Source organism: Drosophila bipectinata, chromosome 3L (assembly GCF_030179905.1).
Source record: "Drosophila bipectinata strain 14024-0381.07 chromosome 3L, DbipHiC1v2, whole genome shotgun sequence".
Taxonomy (NCBI): Eukaryota; Metazoa; Arthropoda; class Insecta; order Diptera; family Drosophilidae; genus Drosophila; species Drosophila bipectinata.
Window position 1 is genome coordinate 7194130 of NC_091738.1, and position 22855 is coordinate 7216984.

The 22855-nt window shown below is 39.1% G+C and overlaps 3 protein-coding genes and 3 long non-coding RNA genes across 7 annotated transcripts in view; 5 read left to right on the top strand and 1 right to left on the bottom strand.

The window, feature by feature from the left end:
- Positions 1–590: 590 nt before the first annotated feature.
- On the top strand, positions 591–8866 carry LOC138926464 (uncharacterized). Its single transcript, XR_011443007.1, has 3 exons — positions 591–783; positions 856–1595; positions 8761–8866. It is a non-coding gene; the product is annotated as an uncharacterized lncRNA (long non-coding RNA).
- Positions 3912–22855, bottom strand: part of LOC108121449 (acid sphingomyelinase-like phosphodiesterase 3b) — a 31747-nt gene continuing 12803 nt past the window's right edge. For both annotated transcript variants that reach the window (XM_070280638.1, XM_017235556.3), the window contains exons 3-6: positions 6062–6756; positions 5439–5631; positions 5082–5373; positions 3912–4245 (exon numbers count right to left, since the gene is read on the bottom strand). In XM_070280638.1, the coding sequence (XP_070136739.1) occupies positions 3987–4245; positions 5082–5373; positions 5439–5631; positions 6062–6756 (1439 nt within the window). In that variant the 3' untranslated portion in view covers positions 3912–3986. The remainder of the gene's footprint in view (positions 4246–5081; positions 5374–5438; positions 5632–6061; positions 6757–22855) is intronic.
- Positions 7104–7983, top strand: Ilp4 (Insulin-like peptide 4). Its single transcript, XM_070280238.1, has 2 exons — positions 7104–7430; positions 7500–7983. Exons 1-2 carry the CDS (start codon positions 7265–7267, stop codon positions 7703–7705), a joined length of 372 nt encoding a protein of 123 aa, XP_070136339.1. The 5' UTR covers positions 7104–7264; the 3' UTR covers positions 7706–7983.
- On the top strand, positions 9152–10027 carry Ilp3 (Insulin-like peptide 3). The gene is made up of 2 exons (XM_017235560.3): positions 9152–9361; positions 9469–10027. Exons 1-2 carry the CDS (start codon positions 9196–9198, stop codon positions 9660–9662), a joined length of 360 nt encoding a protein of 119 aa, XP_017091049.2. The 5' UTR covers positions 9152–9195; the 3' UTR covers positions 9663–10027.
- Positions 10590–11166, top strand: LOC138926213 (uncharacterized). The gene is made up of 3 exons (XR_011442612.1): positions 10590–10735; positions 10789–10956; positions 11017–11166. It is a non-coding gene; the product is annotated as an uncharacterized lncRNA (long non-coding RNA).
- Positions 21884–22828, top strand: LOC108121425 (uncharacterized). Its single transcript, XR_011443006.1, has 4 exons — positions 21884–22215; positions 22267–22422; positions 22482–22649; positions 22702–22828. It is a non-coding gene; the product is annotated as an uncharacterized lncRNA (long non-coding RNA).

Genomic DNA, 22855 nt, shown 5'->3' on the forward strand with positions numbered 1-22855 from the left:
CCACCCCCTACATGTCAGCGAAATTTAAAACCAAATGCACAAAAAGCTCACAATTCCCGAGCACCTGACAGGCAACTAAGCTGCCTGCTGCTTTAGTATTTCACGCTACAAAGCCAGCAAAAAATAATATGTTTAATGTTTGTGAATGATTAATGGCACATTAGAATTGAAATTGTTTTCGCTACACTAGTATAGTCGAGGCAGCAGGCAGGCGGAATCCGAATCCAAATCGCAATCGGCATTGCTAAGCGCAGCGGAGCAGTGTATATATTGCTATAATGTGCAAATATTTATATCCCCTTTTCCCAAAAAAATACATACATATGTGCTCTGCCATCTCTGCCATTTTTGCCAGCTGCTCTTGGCTGGCTACCAGGTACCAGCTACCTGCTGCCTGCTGCTGGCTGCTAGCTGAGTGGAACAGGTGAGTGTTTATAATGTATCGCATATGCATGGCCAAGTGAGGCAAAAAGCTAAAAAAATCAGCTGCAAACACTCAGACACGGAGCGAAAAGACAACTACAAAGATTTATGGGGCTTACTAGATGAAATATTGAAGATTTTAAAATTTAAAACAATGACACTTGAGGTTTAAATAGATATAGAAATATATTTCAACATTTTGTTACTAAAAACGTTAAACCAAGCTGCCTTTTTCTTTAAAATTACAAGTTTTTACTCAAAACTTGCACACAAAGCTTCTTGAAAAGACCATGTGCAGAGTATTTCCCTTGAATAACCATTAACAACAGCTTTTTATTAAGTAAATATTTAAACAAAAATGTGAGTAGCTTAATGATAATATTCTGTTTAAATTGAAACCCAATACTTATTGATTTCAATCGATTTGTAAAGATATTTTTCGTCGAGTGCGAAAAATACAAGTGTGTTTGCTGATACAATATGGTAGAGTCGAGCGATATGGACGCATTTCCCCAAGTATTTGCTTAGTCGTGTGTATTATTTCGGCTGCCAAGTTCCGTGTGCGTCTCTGTGTGTCCTTGGGGACTTTCCCCCCCTCCCTCCAAATGCGTTATGATGAAAGATGGAAGAGCTCTGGGGCAGGACGGAGGGCCATGGGGCTGGAGGATCGGCCCCTAGTCGATGCCGGCAAACCCCAATTCAAGTTAAAATCCGAAACGAACTTTTGCCAAATTGCGAAAGCCACAAAACCAAAACATTTCGTCGTCGCCTGCTGGTGAAGTTCCTTACGTTGGTCCCTGGAGGGGCAGGATAGTCCCCTAAAGAAACCCCCATCTCACCTATAAAAGCCCTAAGCCAGCACCAACAACATATACACATTGAAAAAGAGTTGGCAGAGTTTCTTAATAAACTTTAATGACTGCGGGTGTCTCGGCATGTGCCGGCTTGTGTTTGTCACTTTGGCTCTATGGTTGCAAGTGCAACTTTGATGGACTTGGGTTACCTGTTACTTGCTACTTGGTCGGTTACCTGTCGGCCCCAGCCATTTGTGCAGCTGTCCACCTGTCCAGTGTTGCCAATTTGGCTCGTATTGTGTCACTACTGAGATACGTTTAGTTTGTAATACTTTTTATGATTGTCAAGTTTCAGATTTCTTTCTATTCAGCAGATAAGTAAGTAAGATAAAGTTATACGACAACCATTTAATAAATAATAGTTTAAATATATATATCAGATTATGCATAGTTTATAAACAATTTGATGGCCTGCTTGAAAAGCCAAAAGGTCTAGCCACGAAAGCAGCTTTTTTGAATAATTATTTTGGTCTAAATTATGCATCGCCAAATCTGCGGTTAACAGTATTATTTGCACCAAAAGGCTTTCCATTTTCATGAATACAAAATGTTAATTTTTACTTCCGCTTTGCATAAACAAACAACCCAAAAACCGTGGCGATAAATTCAACCATGTTTTTGGGCTATTTTTTAATGGCCAAAAACCCACAGCAACTGAAACACCCACACCATTATAACTGTCACCTGCTGGCGCCTCAAATTATGCAACGACTTGTCGGCCAACCACTTTGTACACCCTGCGGGCTTACCAGCCAAACTCCGAGAGTCCTAGCCTCCTGGACTCTATGGCTTGGGGAGTCCGGATAGTCGACACCATTCCTCTAGGCAGCTTCAAAGGCGGCGGTGGCGGCCTATAATTTACTTGACCAGCACGTACCACAGAGTCACGCATGCCGCAGGGGCGCCCCAAACATGGCGGCTGGTAGGAGGGCTAGCTGGGGCATGCAACAATCTTTGGCCGTTCATGCATTACTTATGAAATGACTCGAGCAGCAGCCGATACAAGGTATCTTAGTTGCCATTGACGGCATGTTCTCAGTTATATAAATTGGAAACACCCAAATCAAATTCAAATCAGGATAGCCGAGCATTCATTTGCATTTGGATTGACTTTTGCGATAGATATGCGGTATATATTATGCATATAATTGCACTGGGTATCCCATCCAGAGACGTCTAATGGGAAAACTGAGTCGGTTTCATGGCCCGCCAAGTGCCCCAGGGAGCTACTTAAATTTTCCATAACGACTTTGTATGCACCTTTATGGGAACTTTTTTGGGGAACTATGTGACTTACCTAAACTTTGGGGAAACAGGGTTGAAATGGTTGATGGCAAGTGCCTGACTTTTTCAGTTATTTTGCCTTGGCCGGGTTGTAAAATATTAAAAATAAAAACTGGTGACCTAGAGGCAACTTTAAAGGTAAAAACTAGCTCTTTAAAGTCCTTGGGTCATGATTAAATGGAAATTTTAAGGCTATATCTTCTTTAATTGTTTTATTATAGATTTAACTATTGTTCTCTAAGCCAAGGTCCTTGATAAGCCCATAAAATGTATCCTTTCCATTAATATTCAATGATGTTTGTGGAATTTAAGTGAAAATTAAAATGGAGAACATCCTGTCGGCCATTTGTTTTCCTTCCCATACATATTCACGTCGGCACATAGTGAGACGTATTGGCCTGTCTTATTTTTCTTGGCCAGGACATTGGCAACAACTTTTTTATATGGCTGCGATGCGGTTTCTGCCGTTTAATAGTCTTGGCCATAAAAAAGAGCCCGAGCCCGAACCCGAGCCCTCGTAACCGAGTTGGGGCAGGACTGCGAGGAACTGGCTGGAAGGACTGGCGGCAATCGTTTTATTTAACTGCTGACTTGTTTGCGCAAATTAACACATTTATTTACGCCACAATTTGTTGCTTAAATATTTATTGAGAAACGAAGAGACACACTGTCTGTTTAACATTAAAAATTTTTCGTTTATTTTCATATACAATAAGTACATACAGATAAACATATAATATACATACATATCCAAGTTCGTACAATACACATACACATATACATATTACATAGAGGCATATATATATATATCTATATCCGCAAAAATATATATATGCAGAGACGATTCTTAGTAATCATATCACACCCACAAACGATATGGCACGCATACAGACTCGCATGCAGCATAATTGAGAGTAAATTAGCACTATACTTGTATATAGGAATTTCCAAGTCATCCTCATGCCCCATCCTATACCCATTACCGTCTTATAGCATCTATTCCTAAACGTACACACGGAAAAAAATTTGGCCAAAAGTAAGAATCCCAATCCCTTTTCAACGCTAATTATTTCAAAAATCCATTTTGTTTTGAAGCTTAGACAGGATCACGATTAGAAAGTTAGCAACTTAAGATTATTAGAAAGTTTCTGGGATGGTGTGGGTAATGGTATCATAGTCATATTATAATAACATTATCTTTTGATTATTTTTGTTTGGAAATTTTTAAAACATTAGTACTCCTTTAAAAGAATACTTTAAAAATCAAAAGAATTTTCACATTTTGTTCTCAACTCTGGAATAAAAACATTATTTTTAAAAATATAAACTTGTTCATATATGTATCTTGTGGCCATTTTTTCCCGAGTGTCCCGACATCCTGGGGCTCATCCCCACGCTGATATGGCTCCCCTTAAACGAGAACGCTTAAATTCGCTGGTTGTGGCAATTGTTGCATCGCCTGCACAGGCCATAAAAAACCACCAGCCCGGCCAACAGCCATGTCCGGGACCCGGCAGCTGTAAGGGCTGGGGGGGCGTGGCTCTGCAGCGGCAACTGCTCCTTCTCCAGGCAGAGCCGGAACTCGTCGTAGTCCAGGCGCGTGATGGCGCAGTAATGATTGAGCATGCAGAGGCCCTGGCAGGCCGTTCCGGACTGAAATCGCACGGCATTGGCGCGGTGGTATCTGGGAAAAAAAGGGAAAAGCGAGGGAAAAAAAGGTATCATTCTCAGTTCCATGTTTGCTTTGCCATTTCATAAATGCTCCTGGCCAGGTTAGTATCTCACAGTGTGATTTACATATTTCAGGTATGGTCTGGACCTGGGGAAAGTGCTTAGCGAGAGTCTGATGGAAAGGCTATGAACTTCTGCAGGGAATCTCGAAAAAAAGCAAACATTTAACAATGATATCCTTTTACTGAGTTGAATTCTAATGGGATAATTGAATAATTATTAATCAACAGAAAACTCTTTATTAATTAATGAACGATTTATCAATCAATACCGATTAAATAAATGATCTTTTAATAATAAGTTTATTTGCTTTTATGCGGTTAACTTTAAATCTTTTGGTTTCGAATGACAAGTCAATTAAACTATTTAAAATTCCAAAAAAATTATGCACTATTTTTGCTTAATTAAACAACAAAATCCGCATTAAATATGGCCATAAAGTGTTTGCTTCAAACACTTTTGGCTCAAAGGGAATATGTTGTTTACAAAAATGACTAACAAACGAGAACGAAAAAATGGCAACTCCTCTACCAGCAGCTTTTTAAAACTAGTGTACTTTCATGAATATTTTTCTAGACATTAATAAAACATGTGGTACAAATAGGTGAACAAAATGTTATTAGTGGTGTTATTGATTTTTTCCCTGTTTTTTTTTTTTCTATTTCTTGCGTTTATGATGGCTGGCTTTGAAAACCTATTTCCCAGCTACCCAAACACAAAAGCCGCCCTCGGGGCTCAAAGGATTTTCGGTGGCAATCATGAAACCCGCTTACTCGCCTACTCTCTTACCTGGTGAACCAGGAGGGGTCGGTGCCCGTAAAACGCTCGGCAAAATTGTGCAGCGCCCCGGCAGAGATCTCTGGCAGGGCATAGTAGTGGGTCAGATTGTACTCCGGCTGCCAGAGCGGCTCATGGGCACGGTTGGCCAGCGGCAGATCCAGCCAGAACTGGGTGTAGTCCAGCACCTGGCCGCTTCCAGTGTCGAACTTGTAGAGCCGCAGGGCGGGATTGTTGGACGAGCCGATTCCCGCTTTCCGGGGCACAATCGAGGGGGCAATCATCAGCCACGAAATGGGATTGCCTGGCGGGTTACATCGAGGTAGATGGGTTAGATTTTAATAAACCAACAATATGGATTTCTGTTACCTTTGGCATCATAGATCAGTCGGAAGGTGTCCGAGTGCAGGTGGCCGAAAAACTGACCCTGGATGACGGGAGCAAATTTCCGGACCATCTCCAGGTAGCGGCGATTGTTGCGCTCCGTGAAGATTATCTGATTGTGTTGGGGGCCCAGATGGCGTTCGTCCACGCCCGGCGGCATGTGGCCCACTATGTAGACCTGGTCAACACAAAAATATCATTGGCTTTAATCTCGCATAGGGCAAGTGAAACGAAATTAATTCTTTCGCCAGCAAATTAAATATTATAATTAATCAAAGGGCAATTGGCTATTGAATTTCTGGCACACGATGGCCGTTCATTTAATCTGTGTATATAGTATACGCATATATAGTTAATAATTAAATATGCAAACTCATTTTAAATGTTATCGTTAATTTCAGGAAGATTCCAGCCACGGCTTTACGAGCTGTAAACATTAAACTAAATATATGCATCATATTTTAATGAAATTTAAATTTTTCCTGAAAGTTTGTGGCTTTATTTGCAAATGATTTAAAACGAATTTGGGTAAATCAAAAATCAATTTAATTATGAACATTATTATTTTATAATTATTATGTTGATAAGCAGAATTAATAAACTATTACCGTTTCCTGTTTATCCCTGGACTTGGTCAGAACCTCTTCCAGCCACAACCACTGCTGTTCGGCCAGCACCTCATCCTGGGCGGTGTTCGAGCTGACTGAGGCCTTGGGTTCCGCAAAGTACTCCGCCGGCCAACGCAGGCTCAAGGAAGCCCGTGGATCTGGATCGGGATCCATTCGCATAAAGTTCGTATTGAGGGCTACGATGCGCAGACGACTTTTGGTCTGCTCGATGGAATAGTAGCCGCCCAGATCAAAGGTCACCAGCGCCTCCGATGGCAGCCAGTGGCGCCACAACTCCCCCAGGCGCCGGTAGCTGCCATTGCCGTCTTCGTGGCCCAACACCGGAAATATGAACTGCGAGGAGAAGCTGCGTCCCAGCATTTCGGTGATATTCCGCAGAATTTCGTGCTGTTTCTGCTCCGAAAGTGGCTGAGCGGAATGGGACAGGGCATCGCCGGTCCAAAGGACAAACTCCACATTGTCGCCCTGCTTGGCCTTCATCGTCTTAATGGCGGATTCAATGAGGCTCCACGGGCTGTCGCAGTTGTAGTGGCCGAAAGGGCCGGGCGGCTCGGAAATGGCATTCGAGGTGACTCCCGACACGGATCGAGCCAACTGCCAGCAACTCCGGTAGATGTCACCCTGGGTGGAGTAGAGGGTGTCCAAATGCAGGTCACTGATATGCCAAAAGTAGCCTGTAAGAATAAAGTTCATATATATTTAGTTGATTTGTATCTATTCCGAATCAAACTCCGAAAAAATATCGTCAAAAATACCAAAATTCTGACCAATTTTAGGTGATATTCATAACCACCCAAAGAGGAGGGTCAAGATTAGCTCTTGACTCTGGCTAAGTCGGGCATTTCCTGGTCGGGAAAGGCCACTATTGGGTAGGGCCTGGGAAGGGCCAAGGGGTCAAGAAAACCCTGGGCCCTTCCGGCAGATTTCCCTGCAGCTGACCTATGGCTTATTTTTTTTACCTGACTGGTACCCGAAAAAGTCACAAAGTCAGCCAATTAACGAGGCTACAAGTTCGCTGTCGTCCCGGCAAAGAGATCAGTTTCGATTAGTACTGGAATGTGAACTGACCGGTCAAGACTGGCTGAGAACTATTATAGAAGGAGTTACGAAGTTCGACTTTAGCGGACAAATCGGACACAGATCGAAGGAAGGCACGAAGTGGCAGGAAGAGACGCTTCTAAAATGAGCCTGATCAGGATTGGCCTGGGGCTGGTGTTCCTGCTGGCCGCCATGTCGCAGCTGGTGCAGCCCGTCCAAGGACGCCGGAAGCTGTGCGGCGAAGCCTTGGCCGAGGCCTTGGATATGATTTGTGTTAACGGCTTTATGCGCCGGATGAGGCGCAGCGACCGTAAGTATTCTAGATCCTTAAAAGCGTTTATGTCTATGTAGTCTGGTAGCCACTAACTTCAAAATAAAGAACCACAGAACCGAATGCAGGCCTTGATGCGAAAGCTTCGGGATTCGGAGACGCGCACGGACACGGAAAAGGACACTCAGGATGGGGATGAGCAGCCGCCGGCGAAGGGCAAGGAACGCAAATTGCGGCGCCACCGGCGTAACATTGCCCACGAATGTTGCAAGGAGGGCTGCACCTACGACGACATCCTTGACTATTGTGCCTGAGAGGATGGGCGAAGTTGGAGGAGAAGGAGGTGGACTGGATGGAGGATAAGTACAGCAGGATGGAACAGGAGGAGAGCGGCAATGGCAAATGGCAAATGGCAACGGCAGAGCAAAAGGACAACCTAACCGGAAGGCGTTTAATTTTCTAAAACTAACACTTAACCCTAAATATAAACGTAATCATATTCCCCAAAAAATTTTTCATTGTAAAATTCTTAGTGGAAGCAAATAAAGTTATTCACCAAATAGCAGCAGCAGCAACAAAAGCACAAGTCCCTTAAATTTGGCTCTCGGCATTCCAGCTGTGCACTCAGTGCCACAAAAGACGGGATGGGGTGGGATTCCCCCTGTTCTCAACCCACGTATAGCAGGCACCCACGGCCGCCCACCATCCAGAAACGCCACCCACTGGCAGCTGCCATTCAGCAGCACCTTAAGAGCACTGCCCTTGTTTTCCAAGAAGAATAATGAAAATTATGAATTTTTAATTAGATGACGTTCTGATTTTAATAAGAAAAACAAAAGAAGCAACGCCAACCGATGATGTGGCAAGAAACGATCCATGAATACACTCAGGTCAAATATATATTTTCTGTCAAGTTAAGACTTGACCCTTGACCCACAAAAAGCAAGTAAACCATATCCAATTAGTAATCAACAGTTTGTAACAGATAAGTTTTGGTCGAGATTGGCAAACAGGAAACTACCTGAAACTGACCAACTCAAGACGTGCAAAACATGGTCCTTTTTCAAGTACTTCAGAAAGATAAAAAGATAAAAGATGCTCTTTAAATGGTAAACAAGTATTATTGGGGTGTTTGGTTTTACAAAAAGGAGAGCTGCGATAAGAGCTCTGAAAAATATAAAATGAAAAACAGACTTGTTTTGGTGACTTGTTTTTTATGATTTCTAAAGTGACTCCTTTGAGTTCTTAATAAACCTTATTGATAAAAATATAGACTGACAAAGTTCAAGTCACTGCCTAAACTATTTTTGAATCAACCCTGCCATCCAAAAAGGGAAGAAAAATTCCAATAATTGTACTTGTTTTTCAGATAACCAGATCCATGCGTAATTTTTGGGTCGAGAACGTAAACAAACGTCAGTTGATATGCGTAAGACTAGCCGCGGGGGTCGAACACCCCAAGCACCAAGCACCAGACATCACCATCAGAATTCTGATATTCAGATAAATAGCTTTTTGTACTAAGCACTGGGGAATAAATAACAACCCACACCCTCGGAGCACAGGTGCAAATAAAGTAAACTAGTTGTTGACCCGGCTAACTGACACTCTCGCTAACACAGCCCGACACACGGCAGACGTTCAGATCGGGGAGACTTCGGGGAGCATTCCCTTGATTCGGTTTCGGATCGGATATATGGTTCATATATAAACAGTGGCTGCAACGGTGGGTGGCCGACATTTCTCATTGAACCACTTGACGGGCATCTTCCCCAGGAGCACTAACCAGTAACCAAAATAAACGATGCAGCGAGTCCAGGGACTAAGGATCCTGCTCTGGAGCCTGGTTCTAGTATTTTTGGGAGTGACCCACGTCCAAGGCAACATGATACTGTGCGGCCAGGAGTTACCCGAAGCCTTGAATAGGATTTGCCAATACGGCTACAACCAAAAATTTAAGCGAACATTTGGTAAGCAGGGTTTGGGTTCCAGCCAATATTCCAATACATTTAAGGATCTTTATAACATTAAATTAAGAGATAAATAAACTAAAATCTATTCATCCTTGAATTCACAGACCTAACCCATCTAAATGCCATTGAGGACGAAGGACTTGAGGAGAGTTCCCTTTTGTGGAGGATGCTGGGGGAGAGCTCGAATCAATTGATGAAAACCCGTCGTCGGCGTCTTGGAATCTTTGATGAGTGCTGCCGAAAGCCATGTTCGAGGAATGAGTTGCTGCGATATTGTGCCGGTGGACCTGGACGGTGAATCAAAGCAACCGTGAATCGGACCCTGGAACCCCCGAAACCTCTTGAGAACCCCCTGAAGAGATGTGACCTTAACGGGATAAAGGATGAACCTTGTACTCATAGTTGTTAAGTCGTTGGATAAAAGCCTACTCACTATTTATGCCCCGGAGCGAATAATATACATATATGTATGGATAGCATTATGTGTTGGGGATGTATGCGCATAATTTATGATCGGAAATCAGAGACAGATACGCGAAATGAATCGGAAAACGGGATGGTATGCATATATACATGATTGTACTCTTGTATGCTTGTGTAAAGGGCCTGAATACATCGCCTGGATATAAATTATTAAATAAATTATGTATTCAAACTGCTGCAGATTGGCAAAGTTGATTGGTAATTAAATGGGTATTACATTGATTTTTACTGTCGTCCTTTGCAGTTAATTATTTATTGTCTTACAGGCTGGCGAGTGGACACTAAATTATAATATATATGAGCACTACAACCAATAAATTTTCTTCTTATTTTCAGTTTACAAAATGTACTGGGCTAATTAGCTTAAATACTCGAAGTTTCTAAAATAAATTTTATAAAAGTTCCCCAATCATTTTACAATTTATGTGTTTTTATCTTCCACTCTGAAACCGATCATTGAAAAAGCTAATCTTTTTAGAAATTACTATCATTAATGGAATTTTAATGTATATTTTTGTGTAATTTTCAATATAGTTTTTCTAGTATAGTTACAGTATTCTATATTCAATTCAGTACAAAGGTGATGTCAGTCATATTTCCACAATTGAAATATTAAGATGTTCGGAAAACTTCAAATGGATTTTAAACTCCTTTTAATTTTTTTAATGATTTTTAAAGTAGGATTGAAGTATATTTCCTAAAAACTTATAATAATACTATTTACTTTTGTAGGCTTGGTCAAAGATTGACATCACAAACATCAAGTGTATAGCCAAAGACCAAAAGTTTGGAGCCTTTGACTATTGTTATATGAAGTCAGTAAACCGTACCTATAAATTCTTTTCGGTAAAGTACGATCTTTATCAAAATGTAGGTCCCAACACTAAGGTAAGGCTCTAAATAAATAAAAATTTGTTTTTTTTTTACTAATTGAAAAATAGGTCAACGTTGTATTGTTCAAGGATAACAATGGTTGGAAACCGTTCTTATATAATGTCACAGTAGATGCTTGTAAATTCATGGAAAATCCCGGCACATATCCCATTGCAAAATATTTTTATGAAATTGTGGTTTCTAGCTCGAATTTAAATCATTCTTGTCCCTATACCGTAAGTATCGTATAATTTGTGATTTATTTATTAATATTTTACGAACATGATTTCTTTCAGGATAGCATCATATTCGACAAGTTAACTGGTGAAGGAGCCAATAATAAAATCATAAGACTTTTACCTTTTCCTGAAGGACGTTTTATAGTAGAGGTCAATTGGTCGACTTTCGATGTTATTCGGGCTTCAACCAAATTCTATTTTGTTGTATCTTAACTGGTTCAAAATAGTATTGGATGGAATTGAAGAAATAAATAAACATAGCAAACATGTACTAAATTTAGATTAAATTGATGGACTATTAGCAAAACTTAAATTTTTACATTAACTAAGTAAAATTGAAGCATAAAATAAAGATAAATATAAATTTTTCAGTAGATCGTAATTATTTAATCAATTTTATTCTGCTGCTTAAGCAATTAAGTTGTTTTCAATTTCAAAACAACGCAATGAAAGTCATCCCCTGCTTAGTTTTTTTGGAAATATTTATATTTTGCTCCATTTTTTCTATTTATAAAGACTCAGTTTTAGGCGGCATTCAGATGAAAGTTTACAAAAATAGAAAGTTCTTCTACAAACGATGATAAGTGGGAATGCAACATAAATCTTCAAGCTAAAATTAATCCTTGTCAATATACCTACTGTCTGTGATATTTATATTTTATTCAATATGAGTTTTTTGCATTATATAGGACATATAATAATTAACTTTCAAAGACAATAAAATTTAAATATAATTTATGTTAATTCCGACACTTTTTTTTGGTAGAGAAGTAATCTAGTCCATTAAATCATCTGTGAAAATGGGGTTTCTCCACTTTCTGACTAATTACCCAAAAATATAGTTTTTTTTAATCATGATAATACTTATTTCAATGTTACATTTTCAATATAAACTTTGATTACTTTGTCAATAAGCGGTATCAAGTTTCAAAGCAATATGATTTGTGATCGGAGTGTTCTGCTTTGGATTCTTGTTTCATTGTGTTTGATTACTGAAGTATAAAATAATAATTAATTCCTGAAACTCTAAATTAAAATAAAGTCATTTTTAGATCGCAGCCAAATTTGAATTCACAAATGTCAAATGCAATTCTTCTGACCCAGATTTTGGAAATTTCAGATATTGCTACTTAAAATCGATAAATCGAACTTATAAATACGTATCTTTAAGATACTATTCCACGCAAGTCCCATACACAAATATAAAGGTAAGAATTTGGAAAATAACCAATATACCATTTTCAGTAATATTTTCGTTTTAAGGTAAATTTGGGGCTTTATAAACGGTTTAATGGCTATAAGCCCTTTCTCTACAATATCACTATTAATGCCTGCAAGTTTTTAAAAAGTCCCAAAACCTATCCTGTTTTAAAATTTTTTTTTGATATGATATATCCGGCCTCGAATTTTAATCATTCTTGCCCCTATGATGTATGTAAGCAGATGATGAAGTGAATCATTTAATTTGAAAAGTATTTTTTACAGCATGACATCATTTTTGACAAGCTGACTGGAGCCATGGTAAATCATCATTTTACCAACATTTTACCTTTTTCCGAGGGAGATTATATGATAAACGTTCGATGGGAAGTTTATGAAGTGGAAAGAGCGGTTACCATATTTTATGGCACACTTTCTTGATCTTTGTATTTCTCCATAAACTTTCTGGGTAAAATGGGAAAAAATATAAGCAATCTAAAAGAAAGTATATTTGAAATATACGGAAAAAAAATGTTAAAGATTCAAAATTTAATGCGTTTTTAATGAAAGTTCTATCTAGATTGTAACAGAGGTTCACTAAACTTGTATTATTTACTTTGATGTTTCGAAATGCATGATCATGTTATTATAATTAATTTCAAGCAAATCGGAAAACCGAATAAATATTAAATAATATATTAAAGTTTTTAAAAACACATAAGCATCTTAGTACATAAACTTTTAGTTCCATTTAATAAATTTATAATTCACCTTAGCTCATATACTGCTTTCAGTAGAAAATTTTCATCTCCATACAATGGTCTGTGACCAAACTTATACCTTATTAGTAGACTAATTAAAATACATTTAGTTTTGCATCGAGATTATATTTATTTCGATATAAATTCAAAAGTTCTTAAAAATGTGTATAAGCCAGGTTAGATATTTGTTCCCAGAGCTGAAGGCCTGTAGTACTAGAGATACTCTTGATTAGTTATTAAATTCAGCTAACATCTAAAATATTTAATACATATTTAGTTTTGGTTTCTTGTGGCTTTGTGCTTAGTTATTGAAGTAAACAATTATTAAACATAATAATTAAAAAACTTATAGTAAATTAATGTCATTTTTAGGACCCAGCCAAAGTTGAATTTACAAATATTAAATGCACTGCTTCAGACCCAAATTTTGGTAATTTTAAATACTGCTACATAAAATCAATAAATCTGAATAATAATTACGTATCTTTAGTAAGCGGATTATTCCTCTATATTGCTCTGTATATAAGAATGGCGGGGAAATTCTTCTTTGCATAATTTTGAGTTGATTGCTTTTAATATGAATCTCAATTCAAATGTTTATCAATAAGAACTAGCGTCTTTTAGTTTATCATCTCTATGAAACCAAATAAGTATTTTTGGAATACAGATTCTGGCGGTTTGTCCAGATATTTAGAGAAAGCTTGACCTGAAATTCGGAGCCATGGCCGACTTGGGAAATTCGGATTCACGTTGTTTTATTTAATAATCAAGGTAAGTGTTTAAAAAGTACCATACATACATAAAAAAGCTTCGAATACAATTAAATCTAAATATAGTTCATTTTAGATTATTAAAATATTCAATTTAATGGTCTGTGACTAAATTTTTACTCTACTTGCAGACTTATTTAAATAAATTTCGTTTATATCAAGATCATAATTTTGTAGATATTATTTAAAGTATGAGTTTTTAAAAAGTGTAACGCCATGTCAGATATTATTAGCCAGCTCCCATGCAAAATGATTGGTGATCGGAATTTTGAGCTTCGGATGCTTGTGGCTTTGTGTCTATGTATTGAAGTAAGAAATAATTATTTTGTTAAAAACTTAAATTAAACTAAAGTTATTTTTAGATCGCAGCCAAATTTGAATTCACAAATATCAAATGCAATGCTTCGGACCCAAATTTTGGTAATTTTAAATACTGCTACATAAAATCGATTAATCGGACCTATAAGTACGTATCATTAAGATACTATTCCACGCAAGTTCCATACACGAATATAAAGGTAAGAGTGTGAATTAAATGAGAATCTGTTGTGGAAACATTCAAAGTAATATGCATTTTTGAAGGTTAATTTAGGGCTCTATAAACGCTTTAATGGCTATAAGCCCTTCCTTTACAACATTACAATCAACGCTTGTAGGTTTCTAAGAAGTCCCAAAACGTATCCTGTTCTTAAATACTTTTATGATATGATTTACCCCGTCTCGAATTTTAATCATAACTGCCCGTATGATGTAAGTTGATCATTGAGGTAAATGTTTTGATGTTAAAAATATTTCATTTCAGCATGACATCGTTTTTGACAAGTTAACTGGTACAATGATAAATCATTATGCCACCAAAATATTACCTTTTTCAGAGGGAGATTACATGTTAGACGTTAAATGGGCAGTTTATGAAGTAGAAAGAGCAGTAACCATGTTTTATGGCACACTTTCTTGATCTTTGTATTTATCTACTAACTTGTCTACAAATAAAAATGAATGTTTTTTTATTGAAATTCTGCCAAGATTTTTTTTTTTTTTTTTTTTTTTTGTAATAGCAGGGTAATGTTTATTTAAAACTGTCCATTAGGGACAACCATTAAATTTTATCACGTAAACTTCACGTATAGATATTTTTAAATATTAATATGGTAGAAAAAAAAATTAGAGTAGTAAGGGGAGGTCCAGCGGGTGTGTCCTTTTAAGTCTTCTGGGTTGCTCGCTGCTGTCCAGCAGGGAGCTGGCCAACCGGTTCGGGTGATTATGAAGCCTCTGCATGTAACGTGCGCTGCTTCTTTGTATCTCGTCCTTGACCCAAGGGAAATTGAGAACCTCGTGGATAGTGCGATTGTCATGATAGACGTGGGCCCCAGTGGCGATTCGAAGGACTCTATTTTCGAAAGCTTGCATAGTTCGGACATTCGTCTTGCTCGCAGTTCCCCAGAGCTGTATGCCGTACGTCCAGATAGGGCGTATTATTGCCTTGTAAATGAGGAGTTTAGTGGAAGTTCTCAGCTTCGATCTCCTACCCATAAGCCAGTTGAAGGATCGAAGTCTTTGAATAGCCTGTTTCCTCTTCTTAATCAGATGGGGCTTCCAGGTGAGCCTCCTGTCTAGGGTGAATCCCAGGTACCTGGGATTGTCTACCTGTGGGATTGGAGAGCCGTTAAGGTTAACTGGAGGGCAGTTGCCTTTGCAGAGAGAAAATGTGGAGGCAGTGGACTTCTCGTTATTGACGGCAATGTTCCATCGCTTTTGCCAGTCGCTGAGCAAGTCAAGCTGCAATTGCATCGTATCGGCTGCCCCCAATGCGCTATCGGCGGTGGTAAGGAAGGCGGTGTCGTCTGCATAGGTTGCTGCGAGCAGGTCAGGCCTCTGAAGAACAGGGAGGTCGGCCGTGTAAGCATTGTACATCAACGGGCCAAGAACGCTGCCTTGGGGTACACCAGCGTGAGCTTCTCTAATACCGGAGATGGCCTCGCCACATCTAACAGCAAATTTACGGTCTTCCAAGAACGACTTTAGGAACTGGAAGTATGGTCGGGGTAGGCCAGTCTTTAATTTATATAGAAGACCGGGATGCCAGACTCGGTCAAACGCCTGCTTCACGTCCAGCATGACGGCCATGCAGTACTTCTTGGTTTCAAACGCGTCCAGGATGCACTGCACTACCCGATGGCACTGCTCTGGCGTACCGTGTCGCCGCCTGAAGCCAAACTGGTGGTCAGGGATCAGTCCAGCCTCGTCAAATACTGGCAGTGCTCTGCTTAAAAACACTCGTTCAAGTATTTTGGAGAGCGTTGGTAACAAACTTATTGGTCGGTAGGACGAAAGGTTTGCTTCGGGTTTCCCGGGCTTAGGTATCATAGTTACCTGGGCACGTTTCCATGTGGACGGGAAGTACCCTATCTCCAAGCATCTATTATAGATCCTCGTAATTAGCTGAATGCTTGGAGGTGGTAACATTTTTAATGCAATTGCATTGATACCATCATCGCCCGGGGCCTTGTTGTTGCTCATGATGGTTATAAGCTCAGCTGTTTCCTCCTCAGTCACTGGTGGTATTGGATCGGCGTCCCTAGAAGGCTCGGCTAGCAGACGGGCAGTTTCAGCAGCATCCTCCGGTGAGCAGCGATCGAAAGGCGTAAAGACACCTTCGAGGTGTTCGGCGAAAGCGTTGGCCCTGTCCATCTCCGATCTGCACCAGCTGCCGTCGGTTCTTTGTACAGGTGGGATCCTTTTCAGCGGCTGTCTGATAGATTTGGTGACTCGCCATAAGTTATGTTGAGGGTCGCCTGGCTCAAGTTGTTCGACGAACCCGTCAAAGGCCTGCTTCCTTAGTCTTGCCAGAGTTTCTGTCAGACATTTGGTCGCTCTATTGAAGGCGGTTTTGTCCAAAGGATTCCTTGAGAGCATCCACACTCTTCGGAGTCGTCGCTTTTCAAGTTTGAGTTCTTCGACTTCTGGGCTCCAAAAATGGATGTCCCTGTCAGTGGCTCTTGGGCGGTTGGAGGGCCTTGGTGCTGCTTCAGAAGCTGCCGCCTGAATATGGGCTGTTAACTCTTCTACAACGGTGTCGATGTCAACCGGGGAGTCAAGTGTCGGGCTGGGGTCGGTAACGTTGTTCAGGTAGGATTGGTACTTGTCAACGTCTGTTGTCTTGTAGATCAGCTTTTTGCGGGCTGACCTGAGCAAGGCTGGGGTGAAAAGTGACACGGCAAAGGCGCTGTGGTCCGAGAAGAGGTCTTCTACTTCTCTCGCTTGAATTCCGGCAGAATCCAGTCCTCCGGAGATGGCGAAGTCTAGCACATCAGGGATTTTGTGGGGATCCGTAGGCCAGTATGTGGGTGCACCGGTTGCGTGACAGCTCAAGATTCGGGACTGAATCTGCCTGTATAGGGCCGAGCCCTTTGGGTTTGTAATCCTGGAGCCCCACCAGGGGTGTTTAGCATTAAAGTCCCCTCCGATTATGAACTTGGGGCCGAGGCAATCCAGTAGCAAGCCGAATTCCTGTTCGTGGATGTTGTGCCTGGGGGGGCAATATGCTGCGGCGATTGTTATGTCACCGTTGGTAGTGGAGATTTTAATTTGGGCACATTGTACCCAGTCTTCGCACATGGCTGGAAGTGCCTCATACTTGATGCAGCTGCGAATAAGGATGGCCGCGCCCCCGCGACCTCTACCGTTCGGGTGGTTAGCGGCAATGAGGTCGTATCCTCTAATAGTCAAGTATGATCTGTTGGTAAAATGCGTTTCTGATATGAGGAGAACGTCTGCTTGGAGGGTCTTGCAATATAGCTCGACCTCTGGCCTTCTTTTTACCAGGCCGTTAGCATTCCATATGGTTATATTTAATTGCGTATGCACAAGGATTTGCAAACGGTGGCCATCATTTGGGCTATTTGGCTCAAGACCTTCTCCATCATGCGCTCAAACATAGATTCCATCCTAGCCGTTAGGGCGTCCATTGGATTACTTGAAAGACTGGGATCGGGATTGGGGTTGGAGTCAAACTGTGGTGCTCCGTTTTTGACTGCGCTAGCATAGCTGATGTTAGGGTTAATTTTGCTGAATTGAGGTTGCTGGCGTCTTGGGGCAGCCTGCTTGGGGGCGAACGTGCTCTTTGCCTTTTTGTAGGCTGGACAGCCCTTGTAAGAGGCCGCATGTGATCCGTCGCAGTGGAGGCAGACTGCTGGTTCACTGGCAATTTTGGTGCATTCGGACGATGGGTGCCTATCTCCACACTTTACGCATCTGTACTCCAGATGGCAGTACCGTTTCGTGTGACCGAAGCCCTGGCAGCGATGGCATTGGGGCACATCGTCGAATTTTTTTGGTGGCTCAACCGTAACCACCGTGCTGCATAGCCGCTTGACTTGAAAGGCCTCCTTGTTGTTTTTGGCTGGCTCGAGGTTAATAAAGAAAATGTTTAGTGGCTTCTTTGTACCTTTTTGCATAGGATTGTGTATATCCCTGACTTTGTGTCCATGGCTGCTGAAACCCACCTTAATATCCTCCGGGTCGGTGGAGAAGTGGAGGCCTTTAACGACGATCCGATAAGCGCGCTCGTCTCGGGGCTGGAATGTGTGGTATCGATGGTTATTTTCGCTCAGGAACTTTTTCAGAGTTGAGTAAGTATCCTTATCTGGACGCGAATTGTGTTGTTAGTGCTTGCTTTGTAGGTCACTTCAACATCCCCGCCTAAGAGGTGGGAAATGTCTTTGGAAAGGCCCTTGATGCTGGATACGTCCGGGATAAAAATTGGGGGCGGTTTGATGATTTTCGCCATTTTTACCGCAGATTGCTTGGTTTTCTTATCATCTTTTTTCTTCATAACGTCAACCTCCATGTCGCTGACACGATCTTCATCGTCTAAATCAGAAAGAATTGCATAATAATTTTTTTCAATATTAGCTTTAAGTGCAGCTCTGGCTGCTTCGCTGGTGGTAGGTTCGTCTTCCATAATGGGTTTTTTAGCAGACTTCCGCTTCATTTCTCCATGCTCGGAGTCGCTGGAATCGACATCTTGAAAATTAGAATAGGCTTTCTTTTTCGAAGGCGGCTTGATTTTGATGGAACTGGGAGGGTTTTGCCAGCCCATTAAGTTGGTTTTGCCCGAGAATGGCCGCAAGATTAAGTAAATAAGAGTGGTTTTATATTTTTTTGGTGGTTGGAAAAAAAATTTAAATTTTTCTTTTTATTTTTTTAACAAACAATAAAACGATGCTTTCAGTTCAAAGCCTACCTCTCGACATACATTCTGCCAAGATTGTAGCTATTTTATTTGTTTTTATGTTTGGCATCACTTGGAAAAAAATCCAAAGATTAAAAAACAATATTTGAAAATTTTTTTAAATAAGGAAAGTTGGTTTTGCGTTTGCTGATTACACAATGGTACTTTATTCTCTGATCGAATAATTTGGCACATTTGTGGCCATCGAAGAGCAAAAGTGGGAAAATTAGAGGTAGTTCTCCCAGGTAGTTCTGGAAGAAGTGAATTCACATTTTACTATTCAATATACAATTTAAATGCTTATAATGTATATAAGCCATTAAATACATAAATTTCAAAGACAATTAAATACAAATATAATTCTTGATAGCTTATATACCTTTTACGCATAGAAGTTGTCTATTAAAGTATTCCATGGTCAATGGTCGGTGACCAAATTTTTAATTTACTTGCAGACTAATATAAATAAATTTCGATTTTTATAGTAAAATTTGTTATATGGTTATGTCAGCTATCTAGTTTTTAATCAGCTACTGATTTTAGCGTTTTTGTATGAGTTATTAAAGTAAAAAATAATTACAATACTTAGTACTCGTAGAGTCCCCATACTCGGAGCAGGAATCATCTCCGACCCCATTAAGTACATATATATTTTTGATTAGCATCAACAGCCGAATCAACAAATATTGCTTTTTCCGTCTGTATGGCTAACCACTAACTCACTATTCCTACTTGTTATTTTCAAAGTTTATATAAGACTTCCCTATTAAAAATTAAATAAATTTGGGCAGAAGAGACGAGTATCGGGTATCATTAAGTCGGGAAACTCGACTAGTGCCGTCCTGTCTTGTTTTTCAATAAACTTATATAAAATATTTAAAAAACAATAATCAATGAGCTGTACAAATTGGATGAGTTTTAATTGAAACTTTATCAAGATTGAAACCAAAGCTCACTATAATACTTATTTTGAGGTTTAGAAACGCATGAAGTCATATATAAATAAATTCCGGGGAAAGTATGGGCTACATGCGGACTCTTTTCTTTCTGTATTTAGTGGTTTGGTTGTCTATTTCTCAAGTAAGAGATATCATGCTCAAAAGATACAAAATTTTAATATCTGTTTTGTAGATAACTTCCAAATTTGAATTTACAAATATAAAATGCATTCCCAAAGACGAACAGTTTGGAAATTTTGAGTATTGCTATTTGAAATCGGTTAATCGGACTTATAAATATGTGTCCATTAAATACTATTTTAATAAGCTACCAATTACAAGTATACAAGTGAGTAAAAAAACAAACCCTTTTTTGGAATTTTAGTAATAGAATTGCCCTATTTTGAGGTTAATGTGGCATTGTTTAAACGCTTTAATGGCTACAAGCCATTCCTGTATAATGTAACTGTGGATGGTTGCAAGTTTCTGAAAAACACTAAGTCGAATCCTGTCATGAAATTCTTCTTTGATGTAACAGATTCATTTTCGAACATAAACCACTCATGTCCTTATAATGTGAGTATGCTATGAAATAAAGTAAAATAATTTTAAGACCATTTGCTTCCAGCACGGAATCATTTTTGACAAACTTAGCATTGAAGCTGTGAATCACCAGTTCACGAGGATCCTGCCATTCTCTGAGGGAGATTATATGTTGGAAATAAACTGGATGTCCTTCGAGAAACTGAGAGCTGTAACCATGTTTTATGGCACTCTTTCTTGACCAAAGAATAAATAAAAGGAACCTTTTTGAATCGTTTTGTTTGCTAATGCTCAAAACAGGATATAATCTATATATTGGATCGTTCTTACAAACGTTACCATGCAACAAGTTATATAAATTTATTTAATATACCCTTGATAGGTTTCTAACCAAATCCAGGGAGAGTCAAATGGTCGGGGAGTAGTGGAGATTCGTTGCGGGGTGAGCCGTTGGATTGATTACAGCGAAACGGAGCAGTACTTGAGGAGCGTGTCGTAGAAGCTCTTAGTTCTGCAGCATCGGTCCACTGGGGTTTCCTGCTTGAGTTTTTTTTAATTCATAGGTGTAGTTACATTATCAATAAATTGAGAGGAAAGTGATCTCTAAGCGGGCTTTTTTTAAGCGGAAAAAGCGAAGTGCATTTTTGCAAATGCGTGATGCATTTTTTCCCATTTAGCTACTTGTACATATATAAGGGAATGGAGAAAGGAATACTTATTTAATAATTAATAATTTTTAATAATTTTTAAGATGCATCGATATGAAAAACCATTATATTATTAAAACTAGCATCGCTTATTTTCTTATCTCTATGAAATTGTCGTATATTTGAAACTATGAATCTGACGAATATTCCTGATTTTAAGAGAAAGCTTGAACGGCGATCCTTCTGGGGAAGTGGATTCACATTGTATTATTCAATATATAATATAAAAGTTTAAAAGCCATTCAATGCATAAACTTTAACGGGAATTATATCTAAATATAATTCTTGATAGCTTGTAAACTTTTTTACGCAGAGAAGTTATCTATTAAAGTATTCCATTCAGTGGTCTGTTACCAAATTTGTATTGTACTTATGGGTTATCGAAAAAATAATGGGTAATCGGATTTATCAGCTTAGTACTTTAGGGGTTGTGTAATTAGTTATTTAAGTAAAAAATAATTATTACACTCAGTACTCAACGAGTGCCAGTACTCGTAAAAGGATTCATCTCCGACCCCATTAAGTATATATGTACTTATTTTTGATCAGCATTAACAGCCGAGTCGATATACATACATAGGTATGTTGCTATGACCCTCTGTCTGTATGAACGCGAGGATCTCAGGGATTATAAGAGGTGCCGATATAGGATTTTGCGTGGAGTCTCCCTAGAACTGGAACGTTTTTTGAAAATATTTTGATGACAAACAATTCCTATGTCCAATTACTAACTAACTATTTCTAGTTGTCATTTCCAAAACATATATAATACTTCACTTTTCAAAATTACCTGAATTACTAAATTACTGTGGATGGAAGAGATGAGTAACGGGTATCATATAGTTGGGAAACTCGTCAAGAGCCGTTCTCTCTTCTTTTTCTATAAATTTATATAAAATATTTAAAAAACAATAACCAATGAGCTGTACAAATTTGATGTTTTAATGGAAGCTCTATCAAGATGGTAACAAAGGCTCATTATTCTATTTATTTTGGGGCTTAGAAACGCATGAGGTCATATAATAAATAAATTCCGAGGAAAGTATGTGTTCTAAGCGGACTCTTTTCATTGTCTATTTAGTGGTTTGGATGTCTATTTCGCAAGTAAGAGATATCAAGCACAAATGCCACAAAATATTAATTTATTTTTAATAGATTACTTCCAAATTTGAGTTTACAAATATAAAATGCATTCCCAAAGACGAACAGTTTGGAAATTTTGAGTGTTGCTATATGAAATCGGTTAACCGGACTTATAAATATGTTACCATTAAATACTATTTCAACAAACTTCCAATTACCAGTATACAAGTAAGAAAAAAAAAACAAATTTGTTTGAAATTTTAGTAAGAGAATTACCCTATTTGAAGGTTAATGTGGCGTTGTTTAAACGATTTAATGGATACAAGCCATTCCTGTACAATGTCACTGTGGATGGTTGCAAGTTTCTGAAAAACCAAAAGTCAAATCCCGTCGTAAAATTCTTTTTCGAAACAATTGATTCATTTTCGAACATAAACCACTCATGTCCCTATAATGTGAGTATGCTATGGAATAAAGTAAAATAATTCTAAGACCATTTGCTTCCAGCACGGAATCATTTTTGATAAACTTAGCATTGAAGCTGTGAATCATCAGTTCACAAAGATCCTACCATTCTCTGAGGGAGATTATATGTTGGAAATAAACTGGATGTCCTTCGAGAAACTGAGAGCTGTAACCATGTTTTATGGCACTCTTTCTT